The 20863-nt window shown below is 36.1% G+C and overlaps 1 protein-coding gene and 1 long non-coding RNA gene across 4 annotated transcripts in view; one reads left to right on the top strand and one right to left on the bottom strand.

The window, feature by feature from the left end:
- ddc (dopa decarboxylase) overlaps nucleotides 1–6183 on the top strand; it is a 44584-nt gene extending 38401 nt beyond the window's left edge. The window contains 3 exon segments of one of the 2 annotated variants that reach the window (NM_213342.1): nucleotides 1788–1889; nucleotides 3430–4945; nucleotides 4975–6183. In NM_213342.1, the coding sequence (NP_998507.1) occupies nucleotides 1788–1889; nucleotides 3430–3630 (303 nt within the window). In that variant the 3' untranslated portion in view covers nucleotides 3631–4945; nucleotides 4975–6183. 2 annotated transcript variants of the gene reach the window in all.
- The window catches only part of LOC147840126 (uncharacterized), a 402217-nt gene that overhangs the window by 198705 nt on the left and 182649 nt on the right, over nucleotides 1–20863 (bottom strand). The window lies entirely within an intron of this gene.

Genomic DNA, 20863 nt, shown 5'->3' with positions numbered 1-20863 from the left:
TGGTTGATTCAATATGGTTGATTCATAATTGCACAAATATTGAGTCAATGTATGAAACCTGCAGAACTAGCCTAGAGGCTAAATATACCCTATAAGTAAGTAAAATTGTTTAGGTACATTACGTGTATTTTAATATACTGATTTTTGCATTTGGATGTTAAACAATTTTTTTTAATCATTGATTGATTCATTCATATGTATTACAACTAAAATTGCGACTGCCCCCAGAAAACAGTCACCTTATTATACAGGAAATCATGTCAATATTTAATATTTCTTTTTTAAAATGTGTATGTGTTCTTTAAAAATGGATATGGATAATAAAAGATCATGGAAATCAATCTGCAAAGTGCTTCATTTCCCAGTATTTCTCAAAGCTTCATTCAGTACGCTGCTTCTGAATGACTCAGGTCAGCTCTGGACAGAAGCCACAAAGAATAACTGTCTGAGAATGAGGAAATTGCCTGGTCAGATTGAATTCCAGTAATCAGCCTTAAAGCTTTGATTGCTGTTAAATTTAATCTGTTTTGCTAATTAGATCTACATGATTATGGATCATGATATTTTGGTTGTTTGATTTGAGTTGACTGCCCTCTTCTGGTATGTTAAAGGGAGTACTTCACCCAAAGCTGAAAATTACTTTACTATTTTACACCTTAATTTACTATGTCGCTTCTCTTGGGGCAGGAAAAAAAAAACATAATAAAACCATTAATAAAAATATTAAACCACGAAAAATATTAAAATGTTAGGTGACCAAATTTTTTATTTAATTATTACAAATTTTGTTTTAAATGTGCAAAAATATTTTGTTTCCATTTACTGAGAAATACTTGATAAATATTCATATTCAATTAATATTTTAATAAAGATGGTGTACTCATGTATGCTTTGCACTGTATTCTGTATATACAGTTTACCTCAAAATTATTATCCCTTCTGTGAATGTATTTCCCCAAGTATTTCCCAAGTGATGAAGGAAATTGAATGAATGAATGTTTAACAGAGCAAGGAAGTATTCACAGTATTCCTTATAATATATTTTTTTCACCTGGAGAAAATCTTATTTAAATTATTTTGTATAGATGTATGGGTGTATGGACAGAGTAATGCCACGGTCACACTAAAGTCTGAGCGTGCGAAATTCTGTAGTAGGGCGCTGCGAAAAGGGGCGGGGATTAAAGAAGATTAGCGATTGGTCCATATTTGAAATTTCTGTCCAGAGAGGTCATGTTTTGATCCTCGATTGGTGTCACGCAATCATATGATGTGATTTTGCAGGTCAGAGTTCACCAAGCTTGTACTTTCCAACAAAGCGAACTGCGAAACTTGCTGCATGACCCATGTTTCTGGTCTGACGCATTCACATGTGTATGAATGAAAGTCTATGTGGAGTAAAGTGCAGTGTGATTGCAGCTTTAGTCTGTAAGTTACAAGGAAAAGCAAACATTTTCTGCTACTCTCCCTTTTTGAATGTATGCACAGAGAATGTCTCTCCAACTCTTTCATTTTAGACTTTGATAAGATCTGGGCATTACAACTCAGAAATACACTGCAAAAAAAAACAGAAATACACTGAAAACGTGAACTAAATTATAGTCAAGTTTTTTTTAAAACGCTAAAAAGGATGAAAAAAAACCCACCTGCTATATTGTATTGTAATTTATAAATAATTTTTACAACTGACAATGCTATAAATGCATATTTGCTTGGCTAATGTTAGTTTGAATGATTTTCAAATGATCTGCATATATCCTGTTTTCAATGTATTGTCGATCGTGTTTCAGCATGTAGGACTGGCTAAAGAGTTCGAGGCTTTCGTGAGAGCTGATCAACGCTTTGAGATCTCAGCTGATGTGGTGATGGGTCTCGTCTGCTTTAGACTCAAGGTCAGAGAAAAACACTTTCACTACAGAAACAAACACATCTCGGCCTGTGCTTATAATAGCTTGGCTCTGGGAGGTGGTTAACTATGGAAAATTGCAGTATGACTTATTTTAATTTGTGCAAGCTGTGCAAAGAGAGCTGCAGATTGCACAAAATCATGTTGTGGTAAGCAGCAACTAAAAACAGGTAGGCTGGATACATTTTTAAATGTGTTTACTAATGGGTTTTAACCCTTTCATGCATGAGTTATGGAAATCATCTAGGTTAAAAAATAAAAAAAGTTTAAAACTTCAAATTAATACAATCATTTTAATCCATGTAAATTTAGCAAAATTCACTTTCATTTTGAAAATATTGAACTGTAAATATAAAGCCACAGCTGCAAATATGGAATTTTGTTTTGTTATATAAAAGCGACAACATGTTATTTAATTTATATCAGCTCAGATATTAAGAACAATGTTACAATACTAAATACTAAATACTAAATTGCACTTTACATGTCTTGCGCCTTATTGTGCAGCATGTATGATAGGACCCAGTATTATTCAAATCACAACTAAAAACCAAATAAGCAGCCTTTAACTTCAATTGTATTTTTTGTTTGTACTATGGATGTCAATAGCCTTGTTTCCATTTACCTATTTTGAGTGCATTTGGGATTAATCACAATGAAAAATACTTATTGGAAATGCCAAGATGTGATTTATATTTCAAAAAATGTGCATAAAAATGGTTGTGGTAAACTTTGAATTCTTTAAGAAAACTACAATTAAAACTTCTACTAAAAGAATTTCAGTATGGAAAATAAATAGTCTTGTGATTGTTTTAAGATCATGTAATGATTAAAAAAAATCAGTTTTTCTTTTGATATTTGGCGTTTATCAGGAATAATAACCTTTATTTAACCAGGTAAGTCAATTGAGAACCAGTTCTCATTTACAATGTCGATCTGGCCAAGAGGCAACATGAAAAGGAGATGCAGTACAGAGCACTAGGGACACAATACAATAACAACACAAATGCAGATAATAACATATAAAACCAAAAAAAAAAAAAAAAAAAAACTAAAAACAAGCACAGTGATCTTGAACTATTGACTGAATAGAATTTTTAAAAGATGATAGCGGAATGAAAGTGCTGAGCTTTAAGGTCTGCTGCAGATAATTCCAAGCATCAGCAGCAGAAAACTGAAAAGAGTAGCGACCAAATGAAGTGCGAACTTTGGGTATGCAAAGGTTAATGAAGTTACTAGAGCGCAGATTTAGCTGTGAAGATTTAGCTGACTCATTTGATGGAAACGTTGCATTACCTGCAAATCCTTTGTGCAATATTCCAATTTTGAGCCTAAATTTAATTCACATGGCTACTGGTTGCTTTTTTCTAGCATTCTTTAGAGCATCTAGTTTTGTGTTCAACGAAATTCATAAGCACACACACAAAGAGCTAATATTAAGAGCTAACAAATGAATTTGAGTTATGCATCCTTGAAAGGGAGCAGTTACAAAGTATACTTACTCGATTGTGTATTAAACCTTACAGGGCCCCAATGAATTAAGTGAAAATCTGCTGAAGAGGATCAACAGCGCACGGAAGATTCATCTGGTTCCTTGCCACCTGGCTGGCCTGTTTGTTCTGCGGTTTGCCGTGTGTGCCCGCGCTACTGAGTCACGGCATGTCCAGGAGGCCTGGTGCCACATCCGTCAGCTGGCATCAGAGCTGCTTCAGGAACTGCTACACTGACCACTGCAATGTACATCACATTTGTACACTCTCAAAAATAAAGGTATCTAGTTGTCACTAGGGTGGTAACTTTTCAAAAGGTACAATTTTGTACCTAAAAGGTCCATATTAATACTTATTATATAGTTCTGAGGTACTAATATGGATTCTTCAAGTACAAATGTGTACAAAAAGGTACCACCCCAGTGACAGCTCTCATACCTTTATTTCTGAGAGTGTACCACATCTGCTTTCACACTGTCTTAATTCCACTCTATCGCTGATTCATGCTATTTATTGGCAAAATATGTGTATCTGTGCGTCCGTGATTGTCATAATGGTGTCTGCCATGAGTGTGTAGCATTCCAGGCTCCCTCTGCCTACATTTATATGGCATGATGTCCAAAACAGGCACATCATATCATGTTTGTCGATTGCAGATTTCTTTTTCACGGTATTCATCCTCACCCCTGTAATCATTATAGGGCTGCAAGAAAGATTGTTATTATAATCAATTAACCAACAACTAATCACTAAATATTTCAATAACTAATCAGTAGGTTTTTAATGATTGTTCAACTTTTGTGACGAGTTGAAACGGTTGTAGATCCTAAGTAATCATTTAAAAAATAATACAATTGTCAGCTTTTGAAATGTTCTTATGAACTTGAGATGTTTTAATGAACTTTGATCAAACTGAACAGATCACTCTCTTTCAGTTTTCTAATTTTGTCATTGAATCATTTTCACTTCAAACCAAAAATGAAAATATAATTTTGTAAACAAATCTCTTCACGGCAGAATCTCTGTCAACAGTTTGATTTAATTAAAAAAAAGGGACAGAAAAGGGGCATTTTACTTTAGGACAGCCACAATGGCAAAGTATTAACCGGTAAACAATTATTAGAAAAATTATTGTACAAATAAAAAGACAAGCAGCGGCTTTCTCATAAGTAACTGATATGATTTTTCCCAACATGTCTGTTTTTAAGCTTTTACAAATATGGAAAAAAATTAAGTCATAATATTCATATTGGCGATGCGGTGGCGCAGTAGGTAGTGCTGTCGCCTCACAGCAAGAAGGTCGTTGGTTCGAGCCTCGGCTGGGTCAGTTGGCATTTCTCTGTGGAGTTTGTATGTTCTCCACGTGTTTGCATGGGTTTTTCCCCCACAGTCCAAAGACATGTGGTACAGGTGAATTGGGTAAGCTAAAATTGTCCATAGTGTATGTGTGTGAATGAGAGTGTATGGATGTTTCCCAGTACTGGGTTGAAGCTGGAAGGGCATCCGCTGCGTAAAACATATGCCGAAATAGTTGGCTGTTCATTCTGCTGTGGCAAACCCTGCTATATAAGGCATTAAGCCGAAGGAAAATTAATGAATTAATTACTTCATTTTATTAGTTTGTTTAAATTCAGGGCGAAGCAGTGGTGCAGTAGGTAGTGTTGTCGCCTCACAGCAAGAAGGTCGCTGGGTCGCTGGTTCGAGCCTCGGCTCAGTTGGCATTTCTGTGTGGAGTTCGTATGTTCTGACTGCGTTCAGATGGGTTTCCTCCGGGTGCTCAGGTTTCCCCCACAGTCCAAAGACATGCGGTACAGCTGAATTGGGTAAGCTAAATTGTCCGTAGTGTATGTGTGTCGGTGTGATTGTGTGTGTGATTTTTCCCAGAGATGGGTTGCGGCTGGAAGGGCATTCGCTGCGTAAAAATGTGCTGGATAAGTTGACGGTTCATTCCGCTGTGGCGACCCCGGATTAATAAAGGGACTAAGCTGACACGAAAATGAATGAATGAATGTTTAAATTCAGCCCATAAAAATTGTTTGTAATTTAAATTTTAAAAATAAAGTAAATTCAATACAATGAATCATTTTTTCAGTGTAGACAGCTTGCTAAGTTTTAAATACACTTAGATCAGTCTGATGAGAAGTTTAAAAAATCAAAGTAAGGGATTTATCAACCAACAAAACAAAAAAAATCAGTCCCTCCAATAGACAAGAATAATAGTCAACAATTTTTTTTAAGAGTCGACATTGGCGACTAATTGTTGCAGCCCTTGTAATCATCAAACTTTGTCAAAAAAGAACAAAAGTAGCATTCACTTGTACTAGAAACTGCAGTATGTAGGCCGTCACATATTTCTACTAAGTGTGTCTCTGTGTTTGTGAGCTTTTATGCTTATATCATGTGTCCTCCAGCTGTAAGCACTTTGTCCAAAAATGTACCGTCGTGCACTTGAAAATGAGTCTATTATAAAAATGAAATGTTTTTTACCTATTCAGAGAATGATTTATCTTTAAAATGGCTACAGAGAATATTTTGTGGATTGATTTATAGAAACATTAGCCTTTATTGTTTGTTTTTCTCTCCACTGTCGCTCAATGAAATGAAATATTGAGCCTAATCAGAGTCTAATTCCTTTCATTTCCTAAAAAAATATTGTTCCTGATTCAGCAAGGCTCACGTAGTTATTGTTGTTGTGCCTGATAAGTTAAAAAGATCTGACTCTGGAACTTATTAAAACAGTAGTTGTGTACTGTGTGTTATCGTTCGCAATAAAGTGCATTTCTCCCAAAAGCTGTGTGTGTGTGTGTGTGTGTGTGTGTGTGAATTTTATATATCTTCAGAAATGCTGAGGTTTATTGCAAGTTAGATTGCATTAATGTAATATAATCACAAAGTTTTGTGGAATCTTTTATTATTATTATCAACATATTGTTCAAGTAATCCTCAGCAGTCTAATAGATTTTACAAGTTTAATACCCCATGACCTATATTGGTGATGCTGTAATTCAATTTATAATTTTTGCTACATTTTTATATCTTTATTATTGTTTAGATCGAACAATAAACAAAAAGCACAGGGAAAATGACAAGAATACATAAAAAGGTTAACAGAAAATGAATTAATTAATGAATAAATGAGAAAATCATCATGAAAAAATGATCATATCGGGAAAAAGTGCCACTTTTTCTTGTTTTTAGTTAAAGAAATACATGTTTCAATTAAGTAATGTGAAAAAGTAGGCTGCAAATTTAAGACTTGGCAAATGTCTTAAAAATCCTCGAACAAAACAATGAAAAAAGTAATTCACTAAACCTTCACAGTAACAGATTATATGTCCTATGGACAAATAAATGTGCTTACCTATATGAAAATATAATCAAATGAAGATAGAAAAATAAATGTGTGGTGTTTTTCAATGAATGAATGCTAAATTAGTGGAAAGATCCACAAAGCTAATTTAGATATACAGTCTATTGTAGTAACTATACAGACCAGCAGATGGCACCATAGCTTCAATCTCGTTGTGAATTTCTAGCTGCAGTTTCCTATCCTGGAGCACTGAGAACAAAATAAACTGTACAGTTAACGGGTTTCCTGCGATGTTGCAATGCACATTTCAGATTATTACATGTAACTCTCAAACTGACCAGAAGAATAAAGCTGTCAAGTTCAACAATACTGGTGTAAAATCTCAACTAACTCAACTAACATGAAGGTTTTGTTTTTTAACAGGTTTAAATGAAATCAATCCTTTCTCCATTTAATTATTCAAAACGTTTCATTCTTCAAAATTTTTAGTTCCATCATATTTCTAGACAGTGTTCAACTGTTTAGAAATGGATCTCCTAAAAGTGGTAAATGCTTCACTTTTCTCAGGGATTTTTCCAAACTCACTTAAAACTGCAGTTGTTAAACCCCTCTTGATAAAGAGCAACCTGGATAACACCCTACTGAGCAACTAAAGGCCAATCTTAAATCTCCCTTTCATTGGCAAAGTCATTGAAAAGGTTGTTTTTAACCAGGTTAACAAGTTTTTAAGCTTCAAGGTACAGAGAGCGCTCTTATAAAGATAATCAATGATATACTCCTAAATACAGATTCAGGCAGGCTAACAGTGCTGGTATTGCTCGATCTCAGTGCTGCATTTGACACTGTCGATCACAGCAAACTTCTGGATAGGTTGGAAAACTGGGTTGGGCTGTCTGAGACGGTCCTCAAATGGTTAAGATCTTACCTTGAAGGGAGAGGTCACTATGTCAGTATGGTGACCATAGGTTAAAGTGGACACCCATGACATGTGGAGTCCCACAAGGCTCAATTCTGGCACCTCTTCTGTTCAAACTTTATATGCTTCCTCTGAGCCAAATAATGAGTAAAAACAGCTATGCTGATGACAGTCAGATCTAATTAACCTTACTGCTTAATGACTACAGCCCTTTACACACCCTCTGCCAATGCATTGATGAAATTAACAATTGGATGTGCTAAAACTTTAATCAGTTAAACAAAGAGGACACTGAAGTCATTGTGTTTGGCAGGTTCGAGGGGTGGGGGGGTTAGGAGGATTCTAAAATGCGTGGGCTCCCAGAGATATTATTAGGGTCCCACAACTCCCCACCCTTCTTGTCCCTTCCTACATAAAGAAAGGGAGGTGTAGAAAGGCAGTGAAAGCCCAGAAAGCAGCTGAAATCTCTCAGTAGTTCTTCAGCAACCCTCTACTCTTTCTCATTGTAAAGTCCAACATCTACATTAGCAGGATGATGAAAAACCAGGGTGGACATTTCAGCAAGACAATGATCCAAAACACAGCCAAGTTAATTCTCAAATGGTTTCAGAAAAAGAAATGTATCAAGCTGTATAATGGCCTGGCCAATCACCTGACTTGATTCCATTAGGTATTACAAAATAAAGATTTTTTTTGGACAAAATTTTGGATAGACGAAAGTTTGGATCTTGAACCATCAAGATTTTTAAACTCTGTTAAAGTCACAGGGTCTTATGTTATGGCAAAAATCACATTGAGTAAAGATTAATAAGATGTTCTATGAATAGGTCTATATCTTGTAAACTTTCTTTAAGTACATCAAAATTACATTTTTTGAGTATTAGAAATGTGTATTGCTATGCTGAGTAGTCAAATTAAACACAAATTTAAAGGTAATTCACTGAATTTTTAGTGCTGTAGAAACACAAGGTCACGTAGGTAAAGGTTAAATTTATCTTTTAAAGCCCTATAAACAAATTCATATTTATATGTCAAAGCCCTGTAAACCCACAATCTTCACCAGCACATACAATGTTTCTCTATGCAGACACTCTTTGTGTTCTACATTTAAAATAATGATTATGAAAATAAACAGTAATCCGGGTGCTCCGGTTTCCTCAACAGTCCAAACACATGTGATACAGGTGAATTGGGTAGGTTAAACTGTCCGCAGCGTACAGTGCATCCGGAAAGTATTCATAGTGCTTCACTTTTAAGCCTTATTTCAAAATGGATTAAATTCATTTATTTTCTTACAATTCTACACATAATACCCCATAATGACAATGTGAAAAAAAGTTTTTTTTTTTTTTTAAATAATTGCTAATTTATTATAAATAAAAAACCTGAAAAATCACATGTACATAGTATTCACAGCCCTTTGCCTTAAAGCTCTAAATTGAGCTCAGGTACATTCTGTTTCCACCAATCATTCTTGAGATGTTTCAGCAGCTTAATTGGAGTTCACCTGTGGTAAATTCAGTTGATTGGACATGATTTGAAAAGGCATACACCTATCTATATAAGGTCCCAGGGTTGACAGTGCATGCCAAAGCACAAACCAAGCATGAAGACAAAGGAATTGTTTGTAGACCTCCGAGACAGGATTGTCTTGAGGCACAAGGCTGAGGAAAGTTACAGAAAAATTTCTGATACTCTGAAAATTCCAAAGAGCACAGTGGCCTCCATCATCCATAAGTGGAAGATGTTTGGAACCACTAAGACTCTTCCTAGAGCTGGCCAGCCATCTAAGCTGAGTGATCATGGGTGAAAGGCCTTAGTCAGGGAGGTGATCATTAACCCGATGGTCACTCTGTCTGAGCTCCAGCATTCTTCTGTGGAGAGAGGAGAACCTTACGGAAGGACAACAATCTGTGCAGCAATACACTAATCAGGCCTGTATGGTACAGTGTAAGGGTGGAGCCGAACCCGAATACGGTATTCGGAAAGGCACGAATAGCGTGTTTTTACGAATACTTGATTCGAACAAATACTTGAAAAATTATTTGTATTCGGGAGCAAGAAAAACACTATATCAAAAAGCAGCGTTTCCTCATGAGACCACAGTGCATGCCCGCGTGAGTGAGTGAGTGAGTGAGAAAGAGAGAGAGAGAGAGAGAGAGAGAGAGAGAGAGAGAGAGAGAGAGAGAGAGAGAGAGACACGCTCAGTGCAAAACGCGCCAAAGCCCGAAACTGAAAGCGAGACGTGACTGTTAAGGGACTGTTTCATATGGATTTATTAATCATTCTTACTGTTCAGTGATCGCAAACTGCCGTAGTTTATTAAAGACGCAAACCTCTCTCTGCACGTCAGCTGTGCGCCTTCAGCAGACCTCCTCATTCCTGCAGCACGAGAGCTTTATGATTGTTTATGCGCGCCAAAAGTGGCGGATCTGTCCGGTAAAATATCTGACTGCGTGTCACCGCATCCCTAAGGACTGTTTGGCGAAATATTTGACTGCATGTCACTGCATAACAAACGACTGAAACGATATAACTAGAGAAATCTCCACTGTGCCACTGTGCGTATGGCAAGCCGTTTTAGCATTTAAACCTTGTTGAGACTATCCATAAATATATTTAGAGATATCTCTAATTATATTTTGACTTGTCATAATTATAATTCAGATTGGAAATATCTGCAAATATATTATGACTGACTAGTCATATTCCTCCATTGACTTCCATTGAAAAATATTTGCAGATATCTCTAAATAAACAAACAAACTTTGTGTCTTTTTTGTGGCTGGCAGATGATAATAGCAAGGCTGCATCTTTTAGTATTATATAGAATACTTTTGTTCTGCCAGATCTCCCAGGCAGGGTTTTATTTAGATTTATTTAGCTTATTTTTGGAATTCTGTCCATTGGAAAAAAGTTCTTTCAGAAGAAGAACAGTTTTTTGAAGTATTATTTGTTTTTATTCTGTCTATTCAGTGTCCTTAAACAAGAACGGTGGTGGTGGGGTTCATAATATTCACAATGGGATTTTATTAGTTGTTGGTTTAACCATGGATGAGATAATGGCTTCTATGTTATTTTCTTTTCAATGACATTTCTTATCACATGTTCAAAAACAACAGCCAATATTGCATATCTATAATTTATATAATGGGTATAATTAAACAATACTTTCACTATAACGTAAATTAGAAGTGTAATAGAAAAAATATATATTTCTGCGCCATTTTGAATTTTACTCGAATACAAATACAAATACAAATACAAATACAAATACTTTTCCCCCCTCAACAAATACAAATACAAATACAAATACCGGCTGCTCCGCACATCCCTAGTACAGTGGCAAGACGGAAGACACTTCCCACCTGGAATTTGCCAAAAGTTATCTGAAGGACTCCTAGGCCATAAGAAACAAAACTCTCTGGTCTGATGAGACTAAAATTGAACTCTTTGGAGTGAATATCAGGCGTTACATTTGGAGAAAACCAGACACTGCTCTTCACCAGGCTAATATCATCCCTACAGTGAAGCATGGTGGTGTCAGCATCCTGCTGTGAGAATGTTTTTCAGCAGCAGGAAATAGAAAGCTAGTACAGAATACATCCTGAATAAAAACCAGCTTCAGAGTGCTCTTTACCTCAGACTGGGGCGACTGTTTATCTTCCAGCAGGACAATGACCTAAAGCACACCACCAAAATATCAATGGAGTGGCTGAATGTCCTTAAGGGGCCCAGCCGGAGCCCAGACCTAAATCCTATTGAACATCTCGGGAGAGATCTGAAAATGGCTGTACACCGTCGCTTCCCATCCAAAAGAAATGGGCAAAAAATTCCAAACACTGGTGTGCCAAGCTTGTGGCATCATATTCAAAAAGACTTGAGGCTGTAATTGCTGCCAAAGGTTCATCAACAAAGTGTTGAGCAAAGGCTGTGAATACTTATTTCCATGGGATTTTTTAGGTTTTTAATTCTTAAAACATTTGCAAAAATTAAAATAATAATAATAATTTCACATTGTCATTATGGGGTATTGTGTGTGAAATGTTGAGGAAATAAATGAATTTAATCAATTTTGGAATAAGGCTGTAACATAAAAAATGTGGAAAAAGTGAAGCGCTATGAATGCTTTCCGGATGCACTGTATATGTGTGAATGAGAGTGTATGGGTGTTTCCCAGTGATAGGTTGCAGCTGGAAGGGCATAAGCTATGTAAAACATATGCTGGATAAGTTTGTGTTTCATTCAGCTGTGGCGACCCTTTATAAATAAAGGGACTAACCTGAAAAGAATATGAATGAATAGATGAATCTCTGCAAATTACCAAAAAAAACCTTTTCATAATTTAAGCATTAAAATCTTATGGCATTGCTTATAGCATATGCGATTTCTTTCATGAATAAAAGGAAGTGTAGGCAGGGCAGTTAAACATGCCATTTTCAGGTTGTAATATTTTTCTTACTTGCTTTCATTCAGGCAAGTGATGTTGATGAATCTTGGACACAAGTGTCCATTTGTGTGCTAATGGTCATGGAGGATCAAGAATTTCTCTCCAAATAAACTCTTGTAATAAACTACCTTTTCTAGTCTAGTTTAAACTAGCAATTTACTAACAATGGAAAGAAATGGAAGGCTATTCTAAAGGGATTCCAGTACTTGTGATATTACGTGCTAATGTACTTTGCCACAAGGCTATCTCATTGCACACTTAACAGATGCACTCTGATAGACCACAAAAGCTACAATTATATCAGAGGATGTATAGCTGTAATTCAACATTAGTTTGTATAGTCTTGCTAAATTAAGTTATAGTTATAGTTAGTTATAGTTATATATAAAATTGATATAGAATTATTTTATTCTTTAACGTAATAATTGTACATATATACATAACTACATACAGTTGAAGTCAGAATTATTAGCCTCCTTCTTCTTTTTTTAATATTTTCCAAATGATGTTTAACAGAGCAAGGACATTTTTACAGTATGTCTAATAATATTTTTTCTTCTGGAAAAAGACTTTTTTGTTTTATTTTGGCAAGAATAAAAGCAGTTTTTAATTTTTTTAACAGCATTTTAGGGACAAAATTATTAGCCCCTTTTTAAGCTATATTTGTTTCTCGAAAATATACAGACAAACAATCCTTGTACAATAACTTGCCTAATTACCCTAACCTGTATAGTTAACCTAATAAACCTAGTTAAGCCTTTAAATCTCACTTTAAGCTGTATAGAAGTGTCTGGAAAAATATCTAGTGAAATATTATTTACTGTCATTATAGCAAAGATAAAATAAATCAGTTATTAGAAATTAATTATTAAAACTATAATGTTTAGAAATGCGTTGAAAAAATCTTCTCTTCGTTAAACAGAAATTGGGGGGAAAAATAAACAAGTGGTCTAATAATTCAGGGGGCTAATAATTCTGACTTCAACTGTAAGATATGAAAGTCTTAATAATTATTTTGTCTTAGTTATGAATACTTCTGATAGGATATATGACTGTGTATGATGATTATCTTTATTTTTCCTTACATATACAAAACAGAACTGGCTTTTTGATAGTTGCATGCAATGCTTTTTACAGCTGGGTGGCCAGACAGACTGCCTGGCAGATGATTATAGTTGATCACACACATCACACACAAGTGTTCAATTGTGCAGATGCCATATTGAAAACCTCTTTTTGATTTTGAGGATCTGAAGGAAAACGCTTCTTCCAGTAGAGGACAAATGTTCAATTGTGACATCACACATGAAGTATGGACAGAGAAACAAAAATTACCAGTTGGGAAGTGTGTGTAAAGGGCATCCCAAAATCGTACATTCATTTTGTTTTAATCGCCCTCTTATAAGCATGGCATCTGAAAAATGACAGTAAATGTACAGCATCAAAACAACCTTAATGTAGTCTGCTGGAATGTTTAGTTAAGTGTTTGGTCTTCTCGCAGAATATTTCTAGAATATGAGAATGTGACAGGATATTTTCTGGCACTCAGCTAAATGCCTTCAGCAAGTTTTGAAAGTGTCAGTAGATTAAAGAGCCCCTTTTTTGCATAAAAAAATCATATTTTGGTTTTAGGGGTCTCCAACAACATGCTTATATGCGTGCAAGACCAAAAAAACACTTTCATTGTCTTATAATATGCATTTATTTTTACCTAATTATCCCAGCGACTCCTTATATGAACTGTTCAGCGATTCATTTGTTCCCAAACCCCTCCTTAGCGCGAAGCTAATCTGCGCTGATTGGACCGATGACCCAGTCTATTGCGATTTGTTGACTGCGTTCAGCACGAGTTTCCCTCCGGTTTCCCTCACAGTCCAAAGACTGTGTGGTACAGGTGAATTGGGTAAGCTAAATTGTCCGTAGTGTATGCGTGTGTGTGTGTGAATGAGTGTGTGTGGATGTTTCCCAAAGATGGGTTGCGGCTGGAAGGGCATCCGGTGCGTAAAAAACGTGCTGGATAAGTTGGGGGTTCATTCTGCTGTGGCGACCCCAGATTAATAAAGGGACTAACCTAAAAAAGAAAAAATTAAAATAACAAACAGGACATATTGAGAGTCTATTCAAGTCCATCATAATATAAAATTTAGCATTTTAAGTAACAGTAGACCTACACATAGGCCTAATATTATTATTGTCGTTTTACCATATGTTGGAGAATTAACAGCAATAATAGGATAATCAAACTTTATTTTACATTCACAGAATCGTGAGAAAGAATTGTGGTCTTGATTTTAAGCAAAACAAATCGTGATTCACATTTTTTGCCAGAATTGTGCAGCCCTATGACTATCCCCTAGTCATTGCTGCTCCTTCAATAGCAAACAGCCGTCGAATCCCGCGTTGCAGCATAGGTTATTGTATCAAAAATCAGGAAAACGACAGGAACAACCACAGCACTAGGTTGGCTATACTGTGGCATTGTTGTGAAAATTAACTTTAACTTTAACTTTATCTTAACTTTGTCATAATCAGTACTGTGATCCCCTGCGCCTCTGCTAGTCTTTCACATTTTTCCGGAACTTGAACTACATCTGGGGCCCTATCATACACCCGGCGCTATGTGACGCAAGGCGCGGCGCAATAGTCTTTTGCTACTTTCAGCTCGGCGCAAGGGTCATTTTGAGGCATTGCGCCACACTGTTTAAATAGCAAATGCATTTGCGTTTATATGTGCGGCCAAAGGCGTTCTGTTCTAAAAAAAGCAGGCGTGTTTTGGCGCGTTGCTATTTTGAGAAACTGTAAATAGTCTGTTCTTTATACCAGAACAAAGTCGGTCTATTGTCTGGTGCAAAGTGCGCCTGGCTTACACACTACACACAAGATGTAGAGCAATACACAAATATCTTTACATATGAAAAAGATATAATATCTTGAAGATATATATATATATATATATATATATATATATATATATATATATATATATATATATATATATATATATATATATATATATATTAAGGATATATAGGATATAAATATAAATTATTCAAATATTACAAAACATATTAATTTCTAGCCTACATGGATTTAAGAACCACTGCCTTACTTTCTTCATCTCGGGAGGCTTTTTCAGTTCATTCAATTTGCTTTTGTATAATGTTACTATTATTAGCAGTATTATTCATTATATCCATATTTATGTTTGTTTTATTTAAAACAAGCTTAGATTTGTCCACCTGTCAGGTTTTAGACCATAAGGGGCACAGCATGTGTGTTTGGAAATAACTCAGTATTTTGAACACACTTTGTTATTATTGTTCATTTATTTGTTTGCTGGAAATTAGAACTAAATTTAGAAATAGTTTTGAAACGAATATTTGCGCTTAACGAGCGAAATTAATTATTTATAGGCTAATTGATGTCTGTGCGGTAAGGTTTCCCTATCCACAAGAGCAAAAGCGAAAGTGAACTTACTTTAAGTCATGTTAATATCAAATGCGCTTATGACGCGATGCAGCTGGCTCTTAAAGATAAAGGAAGATGAGACTCTGATTGGTTTATTCTCAAAACACACCTATAACTCATTAAGAAAATAAACTCAACCCTTTTAGACCATGCGCCATGGCGCAAAGCAGATTTTCCCATCCTTAAATTAGCAAAAATCCGTTCTGACACGCCCTGAAAGCGTTTGCGTCCTGCGTTTTGCGCTCTGTGCATGGACCGTCAAAATACAGCCCCTGATGTTGATGCGATCAAACAAAGTATTCAAACCCAATTCGATTCGTTTATTCGACTCTGTCAACTATTTCGCTAAAGAATCAATAGTTTTAAACACGGTGCACTTTTAGATTTAAACCTCAGCTGGATGTTTTCATTCACTTAGAGCTGTGTTACACTGCATGGAAGATCATTTTCAAAAATCCATAATAGGGGCTCTTTAAGATTCATTTGGTCCATAATTGTCATATAGTTTGAGAAAATGCACTCTGGGCGCAGAGTTTGTGTACCGTTACATCAACATCCTCTCTTGTTCCTGATTGTGTGCTGTTTGATTAACTGCTGTGTGGATGTACTGTGTAAAATGGACATTAAAATGGTATTTCTCTCTGTGGCCAGTGTGTGTCAGTTTGAAAGCATTTGCTCGACTAATTGCTTGTAGAGGAATTACACTTCACACCCTCCTCAATTTCAGACGCCTAATGGAAGCATAAATGTCTTCTGAAAGCATTTGGTTTACATATAGAATATCTGATACAGCTGTATCAATAAAGCACAATATTGTATGCACAGTCTGTATAGGAACCCATCATCCTAGAATGCTATAGAGCTGCCAGCAATAATTAATTAAAAATAATTCAATGAGGAATTATCTTTGTGTAGATCCTCTCTGTGGTCATCTAATCCATATTGTCCATTACTTCTGACCATTTGAGAGATTGGAATGAACGATAAAGGTTCATTTATAGTCTTCTAAACACCTCAAATATAAAAACATCAGAGTTAATATGATGAATGAGTTGATCGTTCATATCACTTCACTCTTAAACTTTGCATTGGCTCCCTATCTAATTATGAATGCTATACGAGTAGCCAGTATTGGGTTTCGTTGAGAATTCAATGGAATGGAATGCAGTTAGATTTTTCAGTGGTTGTATGATATATATTAGAGAAGAATTAGAAGAACATTTCTTCTGTCTACCGTCAAACTCATTAAAGGGCTTCTATGTAAAATAAGATTCAATTCAATTCAGTTCAGCTTTATTTGTACAGCGCTTTTACAATGTAGATTGTGTCAAAGCAGCTTCACATAAATGGTCGTAGTAAGTGGATCAGGGTAGTTCAGTTTTTAGTGTTAAAGTTCAGTTCAGTTTAGCTCAGTTCAGTGTGGTTTGAAGTCATTATTGAGAGTCCAAACACTGAAGAGCAAATTCATCGATGAGTAGCTTTTCAGATCCTGAACCATTTAAGCCACTGGCGACAGCGGAGAGGGAAAAAAAACTCTCCAATAAGAGAGTGAAGAAAAAAAACCTTGAGAGAACCAGACTCAGTACGGCACAACCATTTTAATTTCTCCGCTGGTCAAAGTCTTGTGCAGAGCTGCAGACTCAGCAGTGAAGGCTGGAAGCTGGCCTCAGCGAAGACTCGTCTGTCCCTGGAGCGTCACTGGAATCAGTCTCATACTCTCCACTCCCCTATGACCAACAGCGCAGCAGCAGCTCAGGATACGGTGTAGAATAATGTTTCTGACATATGTATTTTACTTTGATGAAAATACGCCTGTGTCTTTAAATGTTATTCTGGACCCACTGTTTCAGCATGCCTCCTTTTTCTGCATCACAGATTAACAGCACAATGACAATCGCAGTCAGGAGACTCCGATATGGATGAAGCAGAGATCCAGTTGGAGATAGCCGGCAGCTAGCTCTCTGCAATTCTCACATGGTCGCTGGTGAAGTTAAGCAGGGCTGCTCCTGGTCAGTACATGGATGGGAGACCACATGGGAAAGCTAGGTTGCTGCTGGAAGTGGTGTTAGTGAGACCAGCAGGGGACTGTGTTGGTCCTAATACCCCAGAATAGTGATGGGGACTCTATACTGCTCAGTGAGCAGATGAGACATAAACCAAGGTACTGTCTCTATGTGTTCAACAAAAGCCTCAGGAAGTTCTTTGAGGAAGAACTCAGGAAGTTCTTCTCCTTTGGACTGTCTGCCTTAAAATGTTGCCAAGATTCATCAGGATGGCCTTGATGTTGATCCTTGGATTCTTTTTATACCTCTCTTACTATCCTCCTGGTCAGTACAGGTGTCATTTTTGGCTTCCGATCACGTCCTATGAGATATTTTGACAGTGCAGATCACCTTGTATATATATTATACTTTGCGTTATAGCCACTGAAACTTCAAAACATTTAGATATGGTCTTATAGCCCAGTCACAACGTGCAGCTACAGGTCCTCACTGAGCTCCTTTGTCTTAGCCATGGCTAGGCCCACACGAAATCTGCACGTGCAGAAATCCGCAGATTTTTAGCTCATCATTGATTCTGTTTATTTATTTTTTGTAAATGTGTGTAAATATTTATTCAGTTTTTAAATTAATTTCAGTATTATTATCGACTAATACACAAATGTTCGTATGATTTATTTACAATACAGTTTATGAAGTCATAGTTCCTGTCGTTTAGTAAATATATTATATGAGAGGATGTAATTGGATTTGTATTGTAAACATTAAATAAAAGTTAAAAGGTATTACTTTTTATTTCATATATTAAGATTTTAGTTATGATACTCCCAAAATAATTCCGCATAAATCCGCAGATTTTTAACACAAATCTGCGCAGAAATAGCAAAAAAAAATGTTAGCAGATTCCGTCTGGCCCTAGCCATGACTTTCCCCCAAACCAACAGCAGAGAGCTTTTGTTTTTCACCTGTTGAGTTGATTAAAACAGCAGTTCCATATGAATCAGGGAAATTAGGAGGCTTTGAAACAGCTTGGACTATTTGGAACGGTAAGAACTTTGAGTAAAAATAATTGTGGACATGCCACTTACTGTTCAAAATTAAAGTCTGAGAAATATTTTTTTTTACACAATGATGCCTCTTGTACAACATCTTATTATCTTTAGTTGAAGTCTGTGTCATTTCTAGTTTAAAAAAAACACGTTTTAGTTAAATAACTATAACTATAAGAATATTAGTAAGAATTTGACAGGGGTATGGATAATTTCCTGCTTTACTGTATATACTTTATGTTCACAAAGTGTATAAATATGTGGGTATACAAGTATACAATACATATTTGCTTAAAGGGATTGTTTACTAAAAACTGAAAATGCTTTACTTGTTCCAAACCTGTTTGAGTTTCTTTCTTCGATTTATGAGAAAAGAAAATATTTTAAAGAAGCTTAAGCCATTGTAATAACCTCTAATAACCTCTAATAACCTCTGAACTCCATAGTATTTTTTTTTTTCTATGGAAGTCAGTGGTTACAGGTCTTCAGTTTTCTTTAAAATATCTTGTTTTGTATTTATGAACTATTTTAGGGCGGAGTCAATTTAATTTTTGAGTGTACTGTCCTTTTAATGTACATACCACCATTCAAATAATTGAACATTGATAATTTAAAGAAAAATGCATGCATATTAATTGGAAAAGAGGAGAAATGGATTTTCATGTCATTGGTTAACTTTTGCATCCAAACAGCAACACATCAAACTGCAGTAAACCATGCTGGATCACGATTTTGATATTAAACACCACTGACAAGCAAGAGTATTTATAGGTCTAAGGCTTGTGTAGTGGCAATGAACCCAAGGACTGCAAACCATGTTATAGCATAGCGAGAAAGGCTTTAATATGCCTGTTTTCCCTTCCTTCTCTATCCTAATCCAATTGTGAAGAACTGACTTTCCGGCTTCTTCTGGCTAATGGAGTGTCAAATCACACTTCCAGCAGCTAAAAATACACGTATTCAGCACACCCTACGACGTAGAGAACAATCTAATTCAGTTTGGCTGTCTTCATCTCCAGTCAGTGTTAAGGTGTGATTCATCTGCTCGGGCTATAGCGGCTCTTGGCTAGATGTGTGAGGCGTCAGGGTGGCGAAGATGCCTAGCTTCGGTGGAGGACAGCTGAATCTCAATAGAGAGAATTCAAAATATTTTTATGATCACAAAAAAATCTGTGATTACTTTACATTTCCTGAACGTGGTCAAGTGATGATCGTGATCGAAATATAGATTTAAAGAGAGAATGTGAAGATAATTTGATATGCCAAACATCCAGCTCAGTAAAACACATATATAAAATAGCATTACTGATCTTTACGGTATTATTAAATCTTCCAACTTGTCATATACAGTATTGATGCTTGGTCAGGACCATTTGGCTTCAGTTTTTAGACACACAGGACACTCCATGGTATTCATTGAGAAACCTTTGGTATCAATATGCACTCACCAGCCACTTTTTAGGTACACCTGTCCAACTGCTCGTCAATGCAAATTTCTAATCGGCCAATCACATGGCAGTAACTCAATGCGTTTGGGCATGTAGACATGGTCAGGACCCGTGTTTCTCAACCACGTTCCTGGAGGACCACCAGCATTACACATTTTTCATGTCACCTTAACCAAACGTACCTGATTCAGATCATCAGCTCATTAGCAGAGACTGAAAGACCTGTAATGGGTGTGACAGACAAAAAACATGCAGTACCGGTGGTCATCCAGAAACGTGGTTGAGAAACACTGGTCTTGACCATGTCTACATGCCTAAATGCATTGAGTCACTGCTTGATGATGTGCTTGATCTGGAAGTACCGCCTTAAAAGGGCGAGCCCGAAAGTCATCAAACTAATTCTGACAGTTGCAGGAACATAAAACTCATAAACCTCAGGTACACTGCAAAAAAAAAAAACAAAAAAAAAAGTGGACTCAACTAGCTTAAGACGGGCTAAATGCACAGCTGTTTTTCCGCCAATGATGAACTTTCGATGAAAGGTTAATGTGATTATTGTCAATTTTACTAGGTTGTTTTTACTTCATCGATTTTTAATGTAATTACAATACATTCAGTTAAATAGACATAAGCGTTCATTTAGTTGTTCAAGTGTAAAACGAGATGAAAAACCGCATACGCACTAGCGCCATCAGGACCAGCAGGCTAGCACAAAAACTACTTGAAAATACTCAAATAAGCTGCCAAATTTTAAAGACCTGGATGAAGGAAAACGGAACTTGATGCAGTGCTTCTTATCCGATCTGAGACCCACTTTATACAGAATATC

The sequence above is a fragment of the Danio rerio genome, chromosome 16 (genome assembly GCF_052040795.2).
Source record: "Danio rerio strain M-AB ecotype USA chromosome 16, GRCz13ab, whole genome shotgun sequence".
Classification (NCBI taxonomy): Eukaryota; Metazoa; Chordata; class Actinopteri; order Cypriniformes; family Danionidae; genus Danio; species Danio rerio.
The sequence above is the reverse complement of the archived record's forward strand: the minus strand, read 5'-3'. Positions and strand labels throughout refer to the sequence as shown.